The sequence below is a fragment of the Amphiura filiformis genome, chromosome 7 (genome assembly GCF_039555335.1).
Source record: "Amphiura filiformis chromosome 7, Afil_fr2py, whole genome shotgun sequence".
NCBI lineage: Eukaryota > Metazoa > Echinodermata > Ophiuroidea > Amphilepidida > Amphiuridae > Amphiura > Amphiura filiformis.
This window is the reverse complement of record NC_092634.1, coordinates 3,423,742-3,445,130: the sequence shown is the minus strand read 5'-3', so window position 1 is coordinate 3,445,130 and position 21,389 is coordinate 3,423,742. Positions and strand designations below refer to the sequence as shown.

Sequence of the window (21,389 nt, the reverse complement as noted above, 5' to 3'; positions counted from 1 at the left end):
CTAATCTACAAAGATGGACAAACTAGGACCTACAACTCAGTGACCCAGGATTTTCCAATTGAGAACCTTAAACCTGAAATCTGCCAAACCGTGGAGCTCCTTGAAGTTTTACAATCCAACGTGACCTGACCCTATGACAAGACATTGTTATATGTGATGCGATCAAGCAAAATCAGTCGGAACTCGGAAATATTAAATTTTCAGTTTCTTATAGGGTAGTAAGAATCATTTACAGAGCTGGATTTTGCAGGAAACCCCATTGAAATTGAACAACCAGTTCCATAGATACGAGCAATTTAAGAGATTTCAAAACAGGAGGAAAAAAAAAAGAAATAGTTCTTTTGTTTCATCTCAAAATCAATATATCCGAGTTCCGACTGATTTTGCTTGATCGCATCACATATAATGAATTTTAATGTTTGTAATGTGGTTGCTGGTGTCCATTTGTACATGTATGTGAAGTATATCTGGTTAATGTCCTCAGTTGCACGTGTTTACCAACACAGACACCCCCCTACCCACGTATTACATACACCACACACACACCCCGGCCACACAGGTGTAATAACAACCGTCAAGTTTGATTGACAATTGATTTTGTATTGAATCCAATATAACAGATTGTGTCTTGCTCTGGGGATGGTATCATAGCATACAATGATGTGGAAAGAGAAGATATGCATGGAAGATTCCTGTTTAATTGTCATTATGGAACTGCATATGAAGTGAGTACAAATATTGCAACTAATATTTTCATAATTTGTTAGAATTCTGTAATATTGAAGGTAGGGTTGTAGCTATCCCAAGTAGAGTGTCGGCTAATTTTACTATCCAGTTAGAGCGCTGCCTTGTGGGCATAATCTTTTTAGTGAATGCAAGGGATTGGCGGAATTGGCTAGGGTATCTCCCCTATAATAAAAAAAGGGTGTTTTATTTGTTTGTTTGTTTTTGGGTGTTTTTGTTTTGTTTTGTTTGTTTTTTGTGTTTTTTTTTTTTTTTGTTTTTTTTTTTTTTTTTTTTTTTTTTTTTAAAGGGTGTTTTAATAGAACTGGCCATCCTGGTAAGGAGCCATCAGGATGAACTCTGCCCCCACCCCACACCTGATATGATACTGGGTGAAACACTTCAGCTTGTTTCTCATTTCTAGATATTTCATTTTGTTTCTTCTCTCCAAAGGTTACAACAGTACCCAACGATCCTTACACATTTCTGTCCTGTGGAGAAGACTACACAGTCAGATGGTTTGATTTGAGAACAAAATCATGCTGTATGAAAGATGACTGCAAAGAGGTTAGTGTGTCTTTGAATGGAATTATAAATTTGTATTCACAAAGAAACTAAAACTGGGAGAATTCAATCTCTGTATGTAGTCCCAATCCTAATGGGAAATCGGCCAATTATAGGATTGTCACTTTAATAGAAGCTCAACTTGACTTAGGTAAGAGAAACAAGTTGGTTCGATCTTTTGATCGACCATCGATGATTGGTTGATCCTTATTATTTATGAAATCAATTAATTTACTATTGTTAATTGAGATAACATGTGAATCTTTGCCTGTATTGATATTGACCAATCTATACTATTAAAGAGGAACTTGCCAATAATCGATACTTTGAAGAGGAACTGATCGATTCATCGGTATCATCTCGGAGATTACAGATAAATTATAAATTAATAAATAGATAAATAAATAAGTTCTAGCATTTCCAGATGAATGGTAAATGCATAGATAGATAGATAAATTAATAAATACAAATAATTATTTGGATTTATTCGGTAGATCAACCAATGGTGCCACCGCTATTGTAGGCCTACGGTTCGTTGCTGCGTTGCTTCGGGACAAGCTACGCGTACATACTATACGCGCATGTTCAATACGAGGGCGCAATTTCGTATTACTTTGTAAAATTGTATCACCGTTTGCAATGGTAGGCCTACTGTAACCGCTACACAGATGATTTTCGAAAAATGGTCCAAGTGATCTAATATTTTGAAAGTGATATTAGTTTATCCGTTCGTGGTGACTTTCGATGGAGAGTGGGCATTATGCGGCATGGTAACCGCAACCGCTATAATAATAAATCAACTGCATTCGTTTATGACTTTCGGAAACTTCTTTTGTGATGACTTTCCGAAATTTTTAAATTCAAGGTAGGCCTAGGCATATATTGGAAAGTAATTTGAGTTTGTCATGTTGTGATGAATTTCGATGGGGAGTGTGAGGCTTTATTATTTGAGTTTGTCATGTTGTGATGAATTTCGATGGGGAGTGTGAGGCATTATTAGCAGATTAGCATGGTATAAAACCGCAACCGCTAAATATCCGTGGCGTAGATTTCTTTTTGACATTGGGGGAGGGATGAAAACATTTCTTGAAGTAGGCATATTAATAGTGAATCCGTCATCTTTTGGCAACATTAACAATGGCGTGGATTTCTCTTGACATGGCATGGGGGATGGGTCCATTTAAATCAATTTTTTGCAATAAGCCTACAGTGAAGCCAGCATCTTGGCGATAGAATAATTTATGGCAAGCTAATTGGGCCTACTGGTGAATTATATTGTGCAAAAGTGGAACAAATTAAGATACGAAGGCCGCAAAAATTGGCACTTTTAGTTTGGCCAAAAATGAGGTTAATTTTGTCAGAAACCCACATCTATTATACATGTGTCAACTTGGGGTGATTGTACGGACCATTGACCTTATCAAAATATGGGAGGGGGGTATCCCCCACCCCACCACCTGAATTTACGCCTATGTAACTCAACCTTCTTGAAACCCAATTTTGCTATAGACCTACTTGATGAAACAGAAACACATAACAGAAAGAACGAAAGAAAGAAACCCACATACATGCGTCAAGAAAGAAAGGGAGGGAAAGCAAGAAAGAAAGAACGGGAAAGCAAGGGAGGAAAGCAAGAAAGAAAGAACAGGAAAGCAAGAAAGAAAGGGAGAGAAAGCAAGAAAGAAAGGGAGGGAAAGCAAGAAAGAAAGGGAGGAAGAAAGAAAGAAAGGGAAAAGCAAGAAAGAAAGGGAGGGAAAGCAAGAAAAAAAGAACGGCAGGGAGGGAAAAGAAAGAACGCGGAAAGCAAGAAATAAAGGGAGGGAAAGCAAGAAAAAAAAAGAACGGGAAAGCAAGAAAGAAAGAACGGAAAGCAAGAAAGAACGGGAAAGCAAGAAAGAAAGAACGGGAAAGCAAGAAAGATTAAGAAGGGGAAAGAAAGAAAGAAAGAACGGGAAAGCAAGAAAGAAAGAACAGGAAAGCAAGAAAGAAAGAACGGGAAAGAAAGAACGCTAAGGAAGTCGTTTGCAAAGTAGAGGCAACAAATGGTAGGCCTACCACATCACTAACCGCGTAAAAATTGAGCTGTTAAAAGCGATACCAATTGACATGATTACCATTTCCATCGTTTATACTAACCGCTCCCGTTTACTAACCGCTCCCATTTACTCATCTAGCGGGGGCCCGCGCAAAGCGCGGGTACCCGCTAGTATAAATTAAGCATTAATTCTGATTAATTATTAATAGGTGATTAATAACAAGCATCGAAGCAGCAAAGACATTCGATCCATAGATTAAACAAATTTGGTTCTGGTACCTTAAATGACATATAAGCTTAGGATGGTATGTCCCTTAGCTCTCATACAAGTCAACCTCCTAAGGAGGTCCTCCTTCACTCCAGTCTGCCTTATACCTGATTTTAAGCATCCTGCAGTATCATCCTTTTGTCATGTGTACTAGGTCTTTATAACTCATAGGCAGGCATCCTGGGAGCCTAGGGACAGTGAAGTCATTCCTGTAAGCTTCGAGTGGAAGACGCTGGTGAGGGATATGGGCAACATGACCAAACCATTTAATCTGACACAAAGATAGATCTTCCTTTAGTAATAGTCCTTGTTACGTTACGTCTGCGTCTGATAAAATAGGGACCCAAGAAGTGAAAATCAACTGTAATTGTCATTAACAATCAAGAAGTAGATAAGACTGAGTTGTTGAATCAATTGATAAATTTTTCTAAAACTTTTTCTCTCCAGGATATTTTAATTAATTGCCACCGAGCTGTGACATCATTAGCTGTCAATCCTATTGTACCATATCATCTAGGCGTAGGGTGTTCTGATAGTTCTGTACGTGTGTTTGATAGAAGAATGCTGGGAACTAGAGCTACTGGTAAGTAATAGCAAAGCACATGCCATCTCTATTGTCGCTCTGCAGCGCATTCTTGTACCGACCAAGTGCATGCCATCTCTATTATTACTCTGCAGCGCCACCTGTACGATCTATGGAATATGCATGAATATTGCCCCATTTACACTCCATCACAAAAATAATCACTACCATTTTCGAATAACAAAAGACAGGTGACTGCTATTTCCTTAAAATGTTTTTCTGAGAAATTTTTGTCCCAAACTAATAGCAACTCATTCTATTGTCTATATATCTACCGTCACCAGCACTAGCTTTGAAGTTCAGTGTGTGCTGCGTTGACTCAGTGTGGTTTCTTGCATGTACATATGCGGCATGTTGATCGCGCGCGTATAAGTATGTACATTGTACATGCACCAAGTAACGCTAAGCTAGCGCAGAGCACGCTGAACTTCAAAGCTAGTGCCGGTGACTTGAGGTAGAAATATAGACTATATCTGATGAAATGTTAGCCTGAGTGCCATTCCATTTGAAAGACCTACTCCAGTTGTGAAAAATGTAGGTAAAGCCATATACAGGGTGAGTATGACTTTCAAACTAATTAACTCTAGCCAATTTCATTCAAAAAACATACTCCCTATGTGAAAGACTTCTTTTAAATCTTCCACAGTGGTATGACAGATTTCAAATTTAATAATCCATGTCATTGTTTCCTTTCAGGGAATTACATAGGTCGAGGCATCCAGGGGATGTTCTCTCGTTTTTGCCCTGGTCATCTACAGAACAAATACAGCCGACCCACCTCTCTACACTACTCAGCTGATGGTCAAGATATACTGGTCAGTTACTCCACAGATTATGTCTATCTATTTAGCCCAAACAGTAGCGGTAAAGAAGAGAAAGAATTCTCCACCGATATAGATGGAGTGGACTTACGTTCACCCGCAGATAAGGATGAGGTAAAGAAACTTTAATATCCCAGAACATGTCTGTTGGTTCAATAGTGATTGGACACAATTGGTCCATATACACAAAACAAGTTAGACCAGGTGTAACGTTAGACCTGGACAAAATATGTAGGTTAGACTTAGGAGAGACCCTTTTACTCTTTTTTCCTCCTTTACTCCCAGCAAGTCACCAATTAAAGTTTATATAAGAGCAAATATGCCCCCCTAATCTATTCAATTAATCAATCAGTTACATTTATGTCTTTGCTCCAAAATCATTTCAAAATGTTCAACGGCGCTCATTAGCTCAAAAACTACTGCTGATAAGCATCCTGAAAAAGGTGGCTCTTCAGAGGAGCTTCTTAAACTGTTCATAAGTACAATTTTTGATTTGACCTGGTAGTTTATTCCACAATCTTGGAGCATAGGTAGTAAAAGCTTGGTCACCAAAAGAAACACATTGCGTTCTTGGCTCAACAAATAAATAAATAAATAAATTTTGGAATTTATATAGCGCATTTTCCAGAGGATTCAAATCGCTGTAATTTAAGCTGTGTGGTGAATCATCACAATCAGATCGCATCAACTAGGCTGGTTGCAGCCAAACCTGGCGCAGACCTATCTGCACTTAGATTGTAACACCCACCCATTTTCTGCAGCTCCTCAAATTCCATTGGGTGAAGGAAGTTTTTGATAACCAAACAACTAATCACCGATTTTGAAAGCAGGAGGAAACCGGAGATCCCAGAGAAAACCTGCGAGAGCGAGCATGGATCGGGATAAACCAAGTGCACATACAGGCCTTGGGCACGGCCGGGGCTTGAACCTGGGACCTCAGTGGTGCAAGGCGAGGGAACTACCGCTGCACCAACTCGCTCCCCAAGAGAGGTACCATCTAAGCATGATGATCTATTCCCCGGACAAGCTCCCATAAATGTTTGATGCCCTGCACAAGCACTCAGCCATCTGGGCAAGGGCCAGTTTGATTTTAAGTAAATTTAACAATTAGCCACTTGCATCCCTGATAATGCTACCAATCCTGTTTTTGTGTGTACACTTATAGATCCCACCTGTTAATCCTGTGAAGAAATTAAGGCTACGTGGAGACTGGTCTGACACAGGTCCTAAAGCTAGGCCACGCGGTGAGCAGGGAGAAGGAGAGACAGGTGAGTCAGCACTAAATATTGCTTGCATTTATTTAAGTTTGATGAAAAGCACATGTTTCAATGCAATGTGTGGATTTTTCAAAAATAATGCGATGTCTCAAAGCTCTTGCCAGTTTCAAAAACAAATGCGGAATGTATTTTTTTAAAGATTTTGAATTACGATGACATTTGTTACACAATTGAAGTACAAGTATCAATTGTTTCATCCCTAAACAAGGCGAGCATCGAATCAAGTATATTTTCATGAAAATGTTTCTCAGAATTTCATGATTTTATGGCAAAAAAACTAAGAAATTACTCTCAATTCCAGGAGCTTATGGCTCATTTGTCCCCAGTCCTCCAAGTCAATATTGAATGTGTGTGCGCATGATCGTTCTAAATTTTGTGAGAAAAGGGGTATTTTTCCGGGTATTTTTAGAGCAGATCGCAAACATTTATACCCGTTGTAGTACAAAATAGGGGTAAAAATTGCTCATTGTTCTTGAACTTTTGCTTAGTGGGGTCAGTTTGAATTTTCAGAACAATCATGTGTAAGATATTTGAATATGGACTTTGGCATTTGTCACATACTGGGTGATGAAGGATTCACAAACTGTCCACAGATCAATATTAAAACTGCACAGAATCCCTATTACTATTGAATGCTGTGGGCCTGGTGAGCCATGCATGTAGGAATGCATTTGTTTATCATCGTTGAATCTTCTATTTTTGTGTATTTTTCAATCTTGGGCAATTTTATTAACTCAAGATCATTTCAAACACAGATGTGCCACATGAATCATATGGGATGAGATTAGTCTAATGCAAAGGAGGGTTTCACATTTGGATGTAGATTTGTTAATTTTTCATATGAAGTTAATTTTTTATTTCTTCCATGGTCTGTGCTGTGCGTCAAGCTTTTACGAGCGTAAACACAGAGGTGAAAAATATTCATGTTGATTGGCTGATCAACGGTCTTGACAGCAAGACAGTTTACCCATTGGTTCATAGGTGCGTAGAAGGGGAGGACACCTCACCACTTTTATGCGATCTCCGATCACCAGCACGTACCTGGACACAGAAGTAATAAAAAATTAACTTTGATTAGGTCTATCCTTGTAAGCCAACATCAAATTAGCCTATTGTCAAGAGTTCATTTAAGGATTATACAGGTTTATACATAAGCTGTATATGTGATGCGATCAAGCAAAATCAGTCAGAACTTGGAAATATTTGATTTTAAGATACATTCAAACAAAGGAAATATTTCCTTTTGTTTCCTGTTGTTTTGGAAACTCTTTTATTGCTTATATCTTTGAAACTGGTTGTTCAGGTTCAATGGGGTTTTCTGCAAAATCGAGCTTTGTAAATGCTTTTTACTATCCTTTAAAATTTAATATATCCGAGTTCCGACTGATTTTGCTTGATCACATCACATATAAATCCTTGCTTAATACTAGGCTAAGTCTACTACATGAGGTAATACCATTTAATATGACACCACTATTGTAATATTGTGTTCATACATTTTTACTTGATTTTGAATCTTCCATTTTTGTTCATAAGTGCATATGCTGTGCTCTTTTTCAGGTGAAGCGGAACGTCCAAGAATGACAATTATACAAAGAATGTCAGAAATGTTGACAAGATGGTTGGAAGACACCGCCCACGCAAGACGCCCAACGCCAAATCGTTCAGCTGAATCACAAACCACCGATGCACCCACCACCAGTAGCAATGAGAGCACAACATTAGCCACCGAAGGAGCAACTGCATCATCAGTAGATGCGGACCAATTGCAAGGAACAAGCAGTGCACCGGCAGGTGGTGCCTCAAAAGATCAAGTAGACGAAAGCGAAGAAAGTTCCGGGGAGAAATATGTTTCGGCAGCTAGCGAACTGGAACCAGATGATGTCAGCTCCGATTCAGCATCACAGCAAAAAGGAGCGAGATCAAAAAAGATTGTGAAGAGAGTATCCTTGAGACGAGTGTCTTCAAGTGATAGTTCGGACAGTGACGGTAGAAAAGAAGAGAAGGATAGTAAGAAGAGCGGGAAAGGTGATGAAGGAGATGGTAGTGCAAAAGGTGCTAGCGACTTTCAGGGTGAAACCGATGTGCAATATGATGACAAAACAAATCAAGTATGTGTAGAAACAAAGGACTCGATATGTAATATATCTAATACTGCTGATTCCAGTACAAAAACAAAGGAACTTGATGGTTCAGAGGATGAAGATGAAGAAAGTAAGAAACGAAAGCGAAGTGTTAATAGTTCACCATCAGGTAGTCTGACGGATGACACAGCCAGCAGGACAAGCCTTAGTCAGGAAACAGAAGGAGAAAAGGTGGACAAACACGTGGTGAAGTCATTAAAAGTGAAAGAAGGTGGAAAAGATCCTGATGATCCACACTCAAGTAGTTCAGACAGTGACGATAAGAAAACTAGTGCAATTGATAAACCTAAATTAGACAATGATGGCGAGCAGAAAGAACAAAAAAGTGACTCATCGTCAAAGGGTGATTCCTCTAATAATGTGCAATCAAATAAACAAAAGGAAAACACAGGGGAGACAGATGAGAGTAATAGAGATGAATTGAGTGCAGGGACAGATAGTGGTGAATCAAGAGCAAGTTCTGCACAGAGTGTGAGAAGCAGGGAGCAAGCAGAGCCCTGTGTGAGTACTGATGGTAGCCCTGTGTTTGCATTGAGTCAGAGGAAGGAGGATAGCAACCCACAGGTAGGCCAAAGGTCAAATAAATAATAATAGTAATAATGACGATTTAATATAGCGCCGGTATCCGCCTTTCGACATTCAATGGCGCTGACACAACAAGTTCAAAAGATCTGAAAAAAGTATATTAACATGGTGACACAGTTCATAAGAAAAACAGTCAAATACTAAAAAGAGTCACTCTTTGAATGCCTCATTGTACAGATGTGTCTTTAAGTCCAGATTTGAAAGTTGTGATATTGTCACATGTTCTCAGTGCAACAGGCAGTGTGTTCCAGCCCTCGAATTAACCCACGGCACCCACAGCATTTTGCCGTGGGTGCCCATCCCCACTGCCATAATGCCCTCAAAATATGTCCTTTACCCAAGGCAGTCACTTGCCGTGCCCTCTAATGAAGTTGCCGTCGGTGCCTCAACCCTGCCCCTTCATAATAAAATCATCTATCTATGTTTGTGTGTGTTTTCTTCACTTTTGAGAAATTGCCTTGGCGCCCATCTCAAATTTTCAACAGTTGCCATGATGCCCTCTTGAAATATTACAAACTGCCGTGCTGCCTTGCCTTTTGAGTGAAAATCCAAGGCAATTATCAACTTGCCCTAAAAAAGTTGCTGTGCCCCTTCAGATCCTTAATTCGAGGCCTGGTGTGTTCAATAGTTTAGGTGCACCAACTTCAAAGGATCTATCCCCCATAGGATTCTTGTGCGAAATTCCAGCAGGCGTCCATTGTCTGTTGATCTCAGTCCAGCTTTATCCGGAGTGAAAGCATCAACTAGATCACTCAAGTAGAAATGTCATAAATCTGTTTAGTGTGTTGATTCTGTTGTGCATTGGTGTTGGAATTTTGTTTACAAATAAATAGTTTCTATCACATGATAATCAGATGTATATAGTTTGATAGAGGGGCTCATTTCTCCAGTACCATAATTATCATCAGATGTTTATTTTCAGTTAGTCTCCTCCGCAGGCACCACAGTTTGATTCTGCTTGCTCTGCACAAAAACCGTCTAGTGTGGGCAGAATCAAAACTGACACTACCTCTCAGTGGGCTTATAGCATATTATCTCTGTGTTTTTTTTTGTCCTAAATTTAAATCATGTGAATATTTATTGCATTTAGGAAAGAAGAACCAGCCAATTCAAAGTGCCCATAGGAGCAGCCCGTGTGCGCAAGATGAGTGTAAGTGGTCCTCCTGGTACAGCTCCCAATGAGGGGTTTCATCCCGCTGACGACACAGCTGAAGCAAGAGACAGACCATCCACTAGTAATGAAGAGGCTGCAACTGGAGCTACAGGGTCATCAGCAGAGGGTGCTGTTGGGAATAGTCAGGATGCTGACAGAGAGGGCGCTGCTGGGGAGGAGACAAGAGGGTAAGATTACTGTCTTCTTTTGTAAATACAGGTTGTTTGTGGCCCCTGAACATGTTTAAAACAAAACTGCCAATCAGTTACACAGGAGGTTTTGCTTTAAGCATGTTCAGGGGCCAATGACACATATGAAGTTTTTCCTGCCCAACGATGACATTTCCTGGTTACATTGTAATCTACAGTGATTTATGCACAAAACAAGGATACAATTTGAATTTCCTGTTTACAAGAGTACAGTGAAATATGCCCATAATTTTCCCATACCGACACAGGCGCCCACCATACACACCCTACTCACACAGACAAAAAAACAAGGACCTCAATGAGGCCAAAACTTTATCCTATCTAATTGAGGACACACTCTTCCGTTTCTAATCGTCATACCATGGACCTAACCCGAAACACGTAAGTGCCATACTATCCAACTACCTATACCCCTCAGCCGTAGGACCTTCGGCATATTTATTTGTATGTTATTTGCAATCTTCTGAATATAGTCATTTGACCTCGGATATTGTGTGTCCATGTTTTCCTGTGTGTCCTCGTTTGGATGGATATACACCCCTACACACATGCACACTCCCATCATCAACACATTTTATTATTTGAAGTGCACCTTGCCACAAAACAGCAAAGTTCTTCACAAAACACTGATCACATTGGCCTAAGACACTCGACAACCTATTATATACACCTAATTGATTGCTGTGTTTGTGTTCAGGGAGACACAAGAAAGCCCATCGATAACCAATAGCGAGAGTGACAGTGACGATGATGCAATACTTGGTCCTCCAAGAGGGTTTAGGCGAAGAGACAGGGAGCGCAGGCAAAGGTAACACCACTTGGCTCAATCAATGATGCTTTCATATTTCAATCCATTTTCTTCTGTTTTCCATTTATACTTAGGTATTTGGTATTCAAGCTGAAAAGGAATGTTCAACATGCATGTTTATTGGGCTATTCCAGTTGTAATCCACACTACCCCTGTGGAAGATTTGGGAAATATCTTCCACAGGGGAGTAGGTTTTTCAAATGTAATTGGTCAATGTTAATCATTTTGAAACTCATACTCCCTCTGTATTATTGCTTTACCTATATCTTCCACAACTGGAGCGAGTATTTCAAATGGAAGTTACCCAAATTTCTATTCTATTTGAAACTCATACTCCCTCTGTGGAGGACATTTGCTGAATCCTCCTCAGGGGAAGTGTGGATTTTAAATGGAATAACCCATTATGGTAAAATTTCATTTGAATGAACACAGCTGCTAATAGCTGTACAAGATTATACTTAATAAAAGCAATTAACCAATCACGAGTGTTGGTTCACTTCCACCTTTATACACATCACATGGTGTACGCGGACAAATGTCACGCTGTTGGCAGCCGTGTTCATTCATATGAAATTTTTACTATATTAGGACACTCTAATTGACTTCCTTGGCATCTGGAACAGAAGATAATCAAAAAACAAGATGGATATATAACAACTAAGGGAGCAATCGTTATTTACGTCAGGGGAATGTGTGATTTAAGGGGGGATGCGAAATGTTTTTGTGAGCAAGAGGGGAATCCAAAAGTATTTTGTCAAAAAAAAATAAATAAAAATGACCCATTCCCCAGCGTAAATAGTGACCAGTCCCTAAAGGGAACAAACCGAAAGATCAATGAAACCCAATGAGCGAAACTATAATCTGAGACCAAATTAAAAAGACTAGTTTGCATCTGATGTCAATGCAAAGGTGAAGCATGATTGGTTGCTGACCTGCGCAGTACTGCACTTCTGGTGTGGTTGATAGGATGACAGAGGCAAACAGGGTTCGCAGGTTTTTGCCGCAGGTGGAAAAAACCGTGGTTTTAACCGCGGTTTTAACCACTTGGCAAAAACAGTTTTTGCCGGCAAAAATGGCAAAAACTAAAAAAGTGATTTATACTTCAGTTTTTTCATCTCAAAACAAATAATTAAGTTACAAAAACAAGTTCCCGAGTGTAACAAGGCCAGATTTTGTAATTATAAGCAATATATTAAGAAATTAAAGGCATGCGTTTTCATTGCTCAAGGCAGTTAACCGAAATGTGGCATGTATCAAATTCAAAACTTTTTCATTTTAAGGACTTAATGAGACAAAAAATATGTTGAATGATTCGTTAAAAGTTGTGTGTTACTGTTTATGAGCTTTCTGTGTCACTTTTTAATATTTGAGTGACTATATGTGAGTTTTTGCCATTTTTGCCGGTTTAAACCAGGCAAAAACTGGCAAAAACAGTTTTTGCCAGGTTTTTGCCACTTTGCCGGCAAAAACAGGTTTTTGCCGGCAAAAAACGAACCCTGGAGGCAAACTAGTCTTCAGTCTCAGATTATAGTTTTGTTAGGGAGGGAAGGGTTTATAAAATGATTTACTCTTCAGTGTTATTTTTAACCACATGTTGCTTTAGAGATGGGGGGAGGGGGAGGAAGTTAACATTGTAGTAAAACTAGGTACTTTGATCTTTAGGTTTATTCTCTAATCATATCACTTGAGTGTCAAATGCACATTGGTACCATCATCCCTACATACATTACATTATCCCCAGCTTTTTCTCATGTGAATATTAGGGCTGATATATGTTGATTCCATTAAGGTCCAAGGGTGCTTGAAAACAACTCATTTTTGGTAGGCATATATTTTTTTTTCAATTATCTAATTATTTCCAATCATAGAATACCAAATCATGCCATCTAAGTTGCCCAGTAGTAGTAGCAATTTACACAAGTTTGTACATCCAAATTTTTGAATATTAATATTAATTGGAAAGACCAGTGTTAATTGACCTTTTCGGTAAATCTTTGTGAGTACACCTGAGAACTCGTCATTTGACGTCATGCCGATCTGCACTGATACGCTTAGCGCTTATCAAACATCGTTACTGCGCATTGCAAGTCGGTGTGACGTGAAATCACAATTTCTCAGGTGTACTCGCAAAGGCTTATGGGATTTACTGAAAAGGTCAATTAGCATCAGCATATGGGGATAGTGATCAAGTTTATTCAATGGTACATGTATAATTGTGATATAACCAATTTGTGTCATCTTCCTTTGTTTTGAATAATTACAGAGGTATGAGCAGTGAGGAACCGAGAGAAAGAGAGAGTCCTATCAACGTATCGGCTGAGAATAGACTAAGAGAATTGTTGCGAGCAAGGGCGCTACGCAAGGAGAGAGAGAAAGAAGAACAACAGATGCAGAGTGTGTATTCACCTAGGATTAAGAAAGTCTACAAGGGACATCGCAACTCAAGGACTATGGTGAGTCCGAGAAGATTTCTTACCCTTTACAGAATCCTTTGCAACATGATATATCGCCTCATTGGCAAATGATACTCCCCATTACAATTGTACAGGTTCCCTTTGTTTTCATTTTGAGAATAGACTGGCTAAATATGGGTGGATAGTTAAGAAATAAACATATTTTGCGAGATCTGGATATGCTCTGTTCATTGAGGTACATTTTGGCATTAATTACCCATGTTGCTCTATTCCATTTTCCACTTTGATGTAGCAGTGACGTCACTGCGCATTTCATTGGGTGCAGCTACAAATCGCTAGTGTTTGCTCAAAGGGCTGGCATGCGCTTAAAGAGGAAGCCCCGCCACAGCAGTTTTTCCAGGGTGAACCAAACCTGCCTGGTTACCAAATTAATCAGTGACAAGGTTATCTCTGAATTTGACAGGTGCTAATTGATGCAGTAACATTAAAGCATCAATTAGCACCTGTCAAATTTAGAGATAACCATGTCACTGATTAATTTGATAACCAGACAAGTCTGATTCACTCCAGAAGAATGCCTTTAAAAAAAAAAAAAAAAAAAAAGCGCAGTGATTTATAGTGCGCTACGCTTTGGCACAACGCCCTGACGTTGATCCACAAGCCTCAGCACACTTTACAGGTTGTCGCTGACCACTCGGCCCACATCATTCCACAAACCATTGAACAACAAATCAGGGACTTAGCTGCTTCAAGAATGCACACCCTAGACATTCCACAAATAACCATCGCAACCAGGATCAGCTCCCGAGTTTACGTGCGGGTTACAACGAGACAAATTAGCAGTGAGTTCCTTGTCCAGGGGAATTTCAAGCTAACTCAATTTTCTTTCCACGTGAGCGTACTAGGCTTTAGTGGGACTTCCTCTTTAAAGACGCCGCATAGATGCATGCGCGAAACAGTTGCCTCAACAGTTGACGTCACTGCCAGTACGAAATCTACCATGGCATTACTCTGAACTTGAGACAAGACATACTATAGCTCTTACTAACATGTTTGTGTTTATACTTCCTATTCGTTTCAGATCAAGGAAGCCAACTTTTGGGGTAATAACTTTGTATTGAGTGGTTCAGACTGTGGACATGTTTTCATTTGGGATAGGCATACATCAGAGTTAGTCATGCTATTAGAAGGAGACAGACATGTAGTCAACTGTGTACAGCCACATCCATTTGATGCAGGTAACTTAGCTAAGGCGTAAAAAAAGATTTGTATTACCCTTTTTCGTTGACCCTAAACTCTGAAAAAATAGGGTCACATTTTTTTTCATATTTGGTATAAAATACACAAAAATGCTGTGAAAATGTTTTGCCTGTTTGAAATTTGTACTGCACAACATATTAAAAAGCAAGCCTAAGAAACCCTATAAATCAATGGGTACCATAGTATTTTGTGGTGAACTTTTCTTGATATGGTATGTGGCAAAAAAATATAAACCGACCGACCCTTACTTTGGAGCTCTAAGGGCAGTTCAATTTTGTTAAGCCTAATGGAGCTTGAACTGTGAATCTGGCTGTTTTATGAAATCAACAAACTCCTGTGATGATGTAAAGTGTGCTGAGGCTTGTGGGTCAACAACTAGCCGTTGTGCCAGAGCGCAGCACACTATAAATGACTGCGCTTTTTCTTTTATGTGTGTTTTGAAGAGAGATGATAGCTTGTGGTAAAACTAGAAACGTTCTGCAAAATACATGTCGACCATCACTGACTTGTATATTTGTTGTCCTTTACAGTGTTAGCAACCAGTGGTATAGACTATGACATCAAGCTATGGGCTCCGTTGGCAGAATACCCTCACTATCCTGACGACGCTGACGAGGTGATGAGAATCAACGAATTGATGCTGGAAGAAACCAGAGATACGATTACAGTACCGCCCTCATTCATGCTGCGTATGTTGGCGTCTATCAACCATCTAAATGCAGGTACATGTATGTAAACCAAAGTTATCCTCATGATGTGTAATTTGAAGAAATACATTACAGAATATGGATGTCTTCTGTGTGAGTGTGCTAGCCTAGAGTGGCAAGTTTTCCGTGATTTAAAACACCGAATCCCACGATTTTCTGTGTGTGATTTTAAATACTAAATTCTGTGATTTACTGTGATGTAATTTTAAGGATGGAATGCCCTTGTGCTAGGTAGGCCTTCAGAAGATGCGCACGGCTAAAAATTGGGGTAAAAAGAAGTTTATTTGCATTATCTTTTTAGTTGCTTTAATAAGCCTGATATCTTTGAATACGGACTTTATTTTCAGTATTTTACCTCACATTCTCATTATTTTTTTTCTTTATTTTTTATTTCTCTCAAGGAAAAACACGTTTTCCGTGAATTTCTGTGTTTTCCGTTTTTTTCTTAAATTCCGTGGATTTGTCCGTTTTTCTGTGACACGGAAAACTTGCCACTTTATGCTAGCCATACTTTTCAACACGAAAGTTATGAGATATTTTTTCAAAATGTCAAGAGCTATCTCAAGAACCACTGAATCAATACTAGGCTTGTTTGTACTCATTTGAATGCATTTTTCATGCTGATTCCAAATTTGGACATACAAATGTACAATTCTAAAATTAGTTTTTGAATTTTTAAAGAAAATTTGGAAAATGTTCCACCGCAGTCAACACCCGCATGTACAGGGTTGATATAAAAATGTGGCTAATTCCCAACTTAGCATTACCCTAATGGGAATATGCATATTTATAAGTTTTGGTATGCACTTTGTCTGGCATGGTTTCAATGTTACCTTTTATGGGCAGTGCTTGGTTTCGTGGATTTTTGTTATAATTCCCAAGCCCTAAACCTAATCCTACTCCTAACCCTTACCCCAAACCTAATTCTAAAGTTTGTTTGGTTTATATAAGGCAGAGAAAATAGACTCATAACACTGTGTATTAATATAGAATGACGTGCATGTAGTTGATCGCAGTGCTTACGCTAGTTGTCCGTTGCGTAATGTGTGACTGGTGCACACTTATATGAATTTACGCGAGTGTGAGTTGGGCCTTTATTGACGTGCGGTGTTACAAAAGCTGAATAATTTTCTCCTTATATAAGCCGAACAAACTTTAACCTTGATCCTAACCCTAACCCTAAAAACATGCTAAATAATAATTATTTTTAACCTAAAACAAGGATTTCCCTAATATGTTTAGATGTCAAATTAAATGCTGTGACAGCAAATTCTTATTTTATTCTATTCTTTTCTGATCTGTTCTGATCTATTCTATTCTATTCTATTCTATTCTATTCTAATCTGTTCTATTCTATTCTATTCTATTCTATTCTATTCTATTCTATTCTATTCTATTCTATTCTATTCTATTCTAATCTGTTCTATTCTATTCTATTCTATTCTAATCTGTTCTATTCTAATCTGTTCTATTCTAATCTAATCTAATCTATTCTAATCTATTCTATTCTATTCTATTCTATTCTATTCTATTCTATTCTATTCTATTCTATTCTATTCTAATTATGATTTTTCATAAACATTTATGTATGTGATTTTGTTTTTCCCCCAGAACGAAGACGTCAAGAATCACACAGCAGCTCTGAAGAGGAAAGCTGAGAGGTCAAAAGATCAGGTCAGATTGAATCCCATGCAGCTGTGCATTTGATAATGTACAAATTTTGCATTAATTCTCTTTGCAAGTGTGACAATATATCAAAACAATCATTACATAAATCTATTTAAAAACAACAACTATAGTTTTCAGCAAGGTTCTTCAGTGGTCTGCCGATTTGGTGCCGTTTATAGCGTAAACATGGAAGTGGGGTTCTGATTGGCTAATTGAATCATGCCATCATCATATTGGCACTTCATTCGCCGATCACGCTGCATAGCAACATGTTTATTTACACGATAATCATGAAGAGTAATCGGACACCGCTGAAGGCGGGGCTGAAGGACCTTGTTGAATACTATAATATATTGTGTACTGTAATATCAGCATTTCACAGCTCGTGAAATATGCAATGTACATCGAAAACAGTAACAAATTATGTTTGGATGGAATTTTCATCTCCATATTATTCTCTCACTGAAGGTCATACCGTCAGTTGGACTTGGTAATTGTTAATGCTCTCGGGTGTTGTTACTTCTTCAGCTGGAAACGATTTTATGCTCTGCATGCAGGCCAAAACTTCAACATAAAAAGTCCAAGTTTTAAAATATTTTGAACAAGAGCTATCTTAAGAACCACTGAACCAATACCAGGCTTGTTGGTACTCATTTTAATGCACTTTTCATGTTGATTCCAGATATGGTCATGAAAATTAACAATTCTAAAATGTGTGAATTTTTAAAAAATGGAACTCCATCATGTGTAGCTTATATGTGACACGATCAGGGGAAGTGAGTCGGATGTCGCTAACATTGATTTTGAGATATTGGCAAAGAAAGTTTTAAAATTCTTTTGTTTCCTATTGTTTTCAGCGATTGATAAATTGATGTAACTTCACAAATAAAGGTTGTATCAACATGGGGTTTTCAGTTTCTGAAAGCTCTAAATGCCCTCTTTAGAAACATATATAAAACCCATTTTTGACCAGGGTTGACATGTGACTCATTCCCCTTGATCATGTCACATATGGGCAAAGGGTGTACCATCAGATTGTAAAGCCATGTACATACAGCAAGATTTAAGGTGTGTTGGTGTTTGCGTGTAATGCATTGTGCCAAGAAGCGCTACATGAGCAAAGCTCTGTAATGCTGAACTTAAAGAATGCAATTTAATGCCAAAAGGTACACTCTATGTGTTGCAATTTGATATGGCTGGATTTGAAATCATCCTCAAATGAGATTATTTCTGTTAGTAGATTTTGAACATGGGATGTTTAGATTTTGAGTTGTAGTCTTCCAAAAAAAGGGAGTTTTATTTTGTGATTTATTTATGAGCAAATTGATGAAGAAAGTAAGATAAATTGCCACAATATTCATTATGTGTTGGTGCTAAAAGGAAAACAGCTTTATATTTGTTTGATTTTATTATTCAAGAATTTATACTTCAGAGTATAGAAAATTGTGATATATGTAATATCATACACAATGTTTGTTAGATATGAGCAGCGTTCGAAATTGTGGTTGTCCGGTTGCCCGGGACAACTAAAAAAGTCGCCGGACAACCAAAAATACTGATTCAGTTGTCCGCCGGACAACCGTAAATCCAGCCAAAAGTCACATTTGTAGGCCTACAGACAACCAAAAACTTAGACGGACAACCAGAAATTGTAATCTGGTTGTCCGTGGGACAACCATTTATTTTTCCTAAATTCGAACACTGGATATGAGAGTACAAGCCGGACAAACTCGACTATGGCCGTTTCACTCTGGCCCCACTCAAATCCAGGGGCTATTTTAACGTGTCTCACTGTCACGTTCGTGCAATGAGATAAAAGTGTTGATGAAGTAGAGTGCGTTTCAAAAATAAAAAATTGACATTTTTACCTGAATGTGACCGTAAGAAAGGCTCTACCATTGTCTACTATTAAAGCATATCTACACGGAGTGTTAATTGTCACTGTACGAATATTTTATCTCGGCACGTACGTGACAGTGAGGCATGTTAAAATAGCCCCTGCTCAAATCTGGTAGATATTTAGAAAATAACTAGTGGATATTTACAAAACAAATGATACAGTATTTACTCAGTGTAATTGATACCTACATCCCAACACCATACCACTCTGGCTGCAACAGGTCCTAGTTTGGTTTAACCCTGGGTGGTATACGTATATTGAACACTGGCTAGAGTGAGGCCAATTTGTGTTGGGTGTGTGGGTATCAATTGGACTATTCCAGTTGAAATCCACACTACCCCTGTGGAAGATTCTGGAAAGATCTTCCACAGAAGGAGTATGTTTTTAAAATGTAATTAGTTAGGGTTAATCATTTTGTCTTTACCTATACTGCTTCAACCTAGAAGTACAAACCAAATCTGTGGCATCGGGAGTAGATGCTTTGCATCACATGCACTGTGTGTTAAAAATTTTGACGCATAAGAGCATGGTGCGCTTGACAAGTACAAATTGCGCTGCAGTTGGCGCGCCAAAGAAGCATTTACACACGCATTGCACTGAAATAATTATTCTCATACCTCCAGTTTCCGGGGTCTATTTACTTTGTACTGCTGAGTTGACGGACTATATATCTTCACAACTGGAGTATTTCAAATGGAAGTTACCCAATTGTCTATTGTGTTTAAAATTCATACTCCCTCTGCCTCTTGTTTGTTTTGTAATATCCGCCATTTTTCTATACCAGATTTAATTGGGGCCAGAGTGGGATAGCCCTCTAGAGTGATTAAAATACTTGTAATACATAATAAGCAAAGGGATGTTAAAATTACAACTTCATTACATACTCTACAAATATACATTGAAGTGCCACTTCTGTAACATTTCAGCTTCAAATTTGAAATTGTAATCAAGGACAGTACAAATGATGTGTATCAGACTTAAAATAATGATTTGCTGTGCTATGTGTCAGGGTCATTATACAGTCCGGGTTAGGTTATGCTACCCATAAACTGTGCTTTTTTCCCATGTATGATACATATTTTCATACATACTCACTATATAACAGAGCTCATGATTGTTCGAGAGCAAAGCATAAACAACATTAATGCCAGGTGGCCCGCATGTGCAGTTGGTCGATGGTGGTATTGAAGTGGAGAACCTACAATCACAGCAGAGAACTGATCCTTCCCCTGCAAAAACAAAACGAAAGCAAAAAACCTGCATTCTGATTTATTTATGTTGAACTGTGATTTTGTTGTTGGCTGCATTTATATACTGCCACCCATTGTAGGTTAACTAGTTTGATCAGCTCGTAATCACCGGACCAATATTAATAAAACTTTTTAAAGAAAGTAGACAAAGTATAAGACTTGAATTAGTAAGTTGTGGTGCATCTTGGAGACATCACAACACAATTCTTGAAATAAAAGATAGCGATATTAATCCGTGATGCTTTTGAGCTGATCAAACTTTAGTAAATCCAAACTGATTTGATCTTATTCCTTTGTAGTCATAATCTTGAACTTGCTGCATTTTATGGGCTGCTGCACACTGGTGCTGAAATTTATTTACATCCTTGGTGTTTATTTACATATTTCTTTGATATTTATTTACATACCTTCTTGATGTAAATACCTTGTCTTGTATTAAGCAGGGGATAAAAATATAAAGAAAATTGAAACACTGAATTGTTTCAGAAATGCAAACTGTATTATTGCTGATAAAATTTGTACTCTCAGCGAGTTAGTGGCCAATGAAATGCACTCTGATGTCGCCGACTCACAGGGAGAGAATTTACGATAGTCAGAGCCAGAGATAAATAAATTACTATAGTCAGAGCCAGATATAAAGAAACTAGTTTCCATCTGATGTCACCTATCAATCAAATTCACATCAGAAATGGCTTGATGATTGATTCTGAATGCAGCAGATCACAGTGTGGGCTATGTTTAATTTTGCACTTTCAAACCATCTCAAAACTTAGGTGTCAGTAATAGGAAACTTTTTTCTTGAAGACACCATGTCAACAATGCCTCAAAAATTTTTATTACTCAGGCATGAGAATTTTCAGTTTAAAAACTGAATTCAGTTTTTTTTCCGCAACTTTATTTAATTTCAGCCCATTTTTGGTACTTTTTGCCCAATTTCGCATGCATTTTCAGGTTTTTTTAGGAAGGTGTATTCTCATGCCCGATTACTTCTTGTGAAAGTATCAACATTGTTTACCGTTT

The 21,389-nt window shown here is 38.3% G+C and overlaps 1 protein-coding gene across 1 annotated transcript in view; it reads left to right on the top strand.

Annotated features, from left to right (window-relative positions):
* LOC140156633 (DDB1- and CUL4-associated factor 6-like) overlaps positions 1 to 19,783 on the top strand; it is a 31,371-nt gene extending 11,588 nt beyond the window's left edge. The window contains exons 4-15 of the mRNA XM_072179566.1: positions 621 to 725; positions 1,177 to 1,290; positions 4,038 to 4,173; positions 4,870 to 5,108; positions 6,160 to 6,262; positions 7,832 to 8,979; positions 10,091 to 10,341; positions 11,060 to 11,170; positions 13,434 to 13,623; positions 14,666 to 14,822; positions 15,375 to 15,566; positions 17,163 to 19,783. Coding sequence (XP_072035667.1) covers positions 621 to 725; positions 1,177 to 1,290; positions 4,038 to 4,173; positions 4,870 to 5,108; positions 6,160 to 6,262; positions 7,832 to 8,979; positions 10,091 to 10,341; positions 11,060 to 11,170; positions 13,434 to 13,623; positions 14,666 to 14,822; positions 15,375 to 15,566; positions 17,163 to 17,209 — 2,793 coding nt within the window. The 3' untranslated portion in view covers positions 17,210 to 19,783. The remainder of the gene's footprint in view (positions 1 to 620; positions 726 to 1,176; positions 1,291 to 4,037; positions 4,174 to 4,869; positions 5,109 to 6,159; positions 6,263 to 7,831; positions 8,980 to 10,090; positions 10,342 to 11,059; positions 11,171 to 13,433; positions 13,624 to 14,665; positions 14,823 to 15,374; positions 15,567 to 17,162) is intronic.
* The last annotated feature ends 1,606 nt before the right edge of the window (positions 19,784 to 21,389 follow it).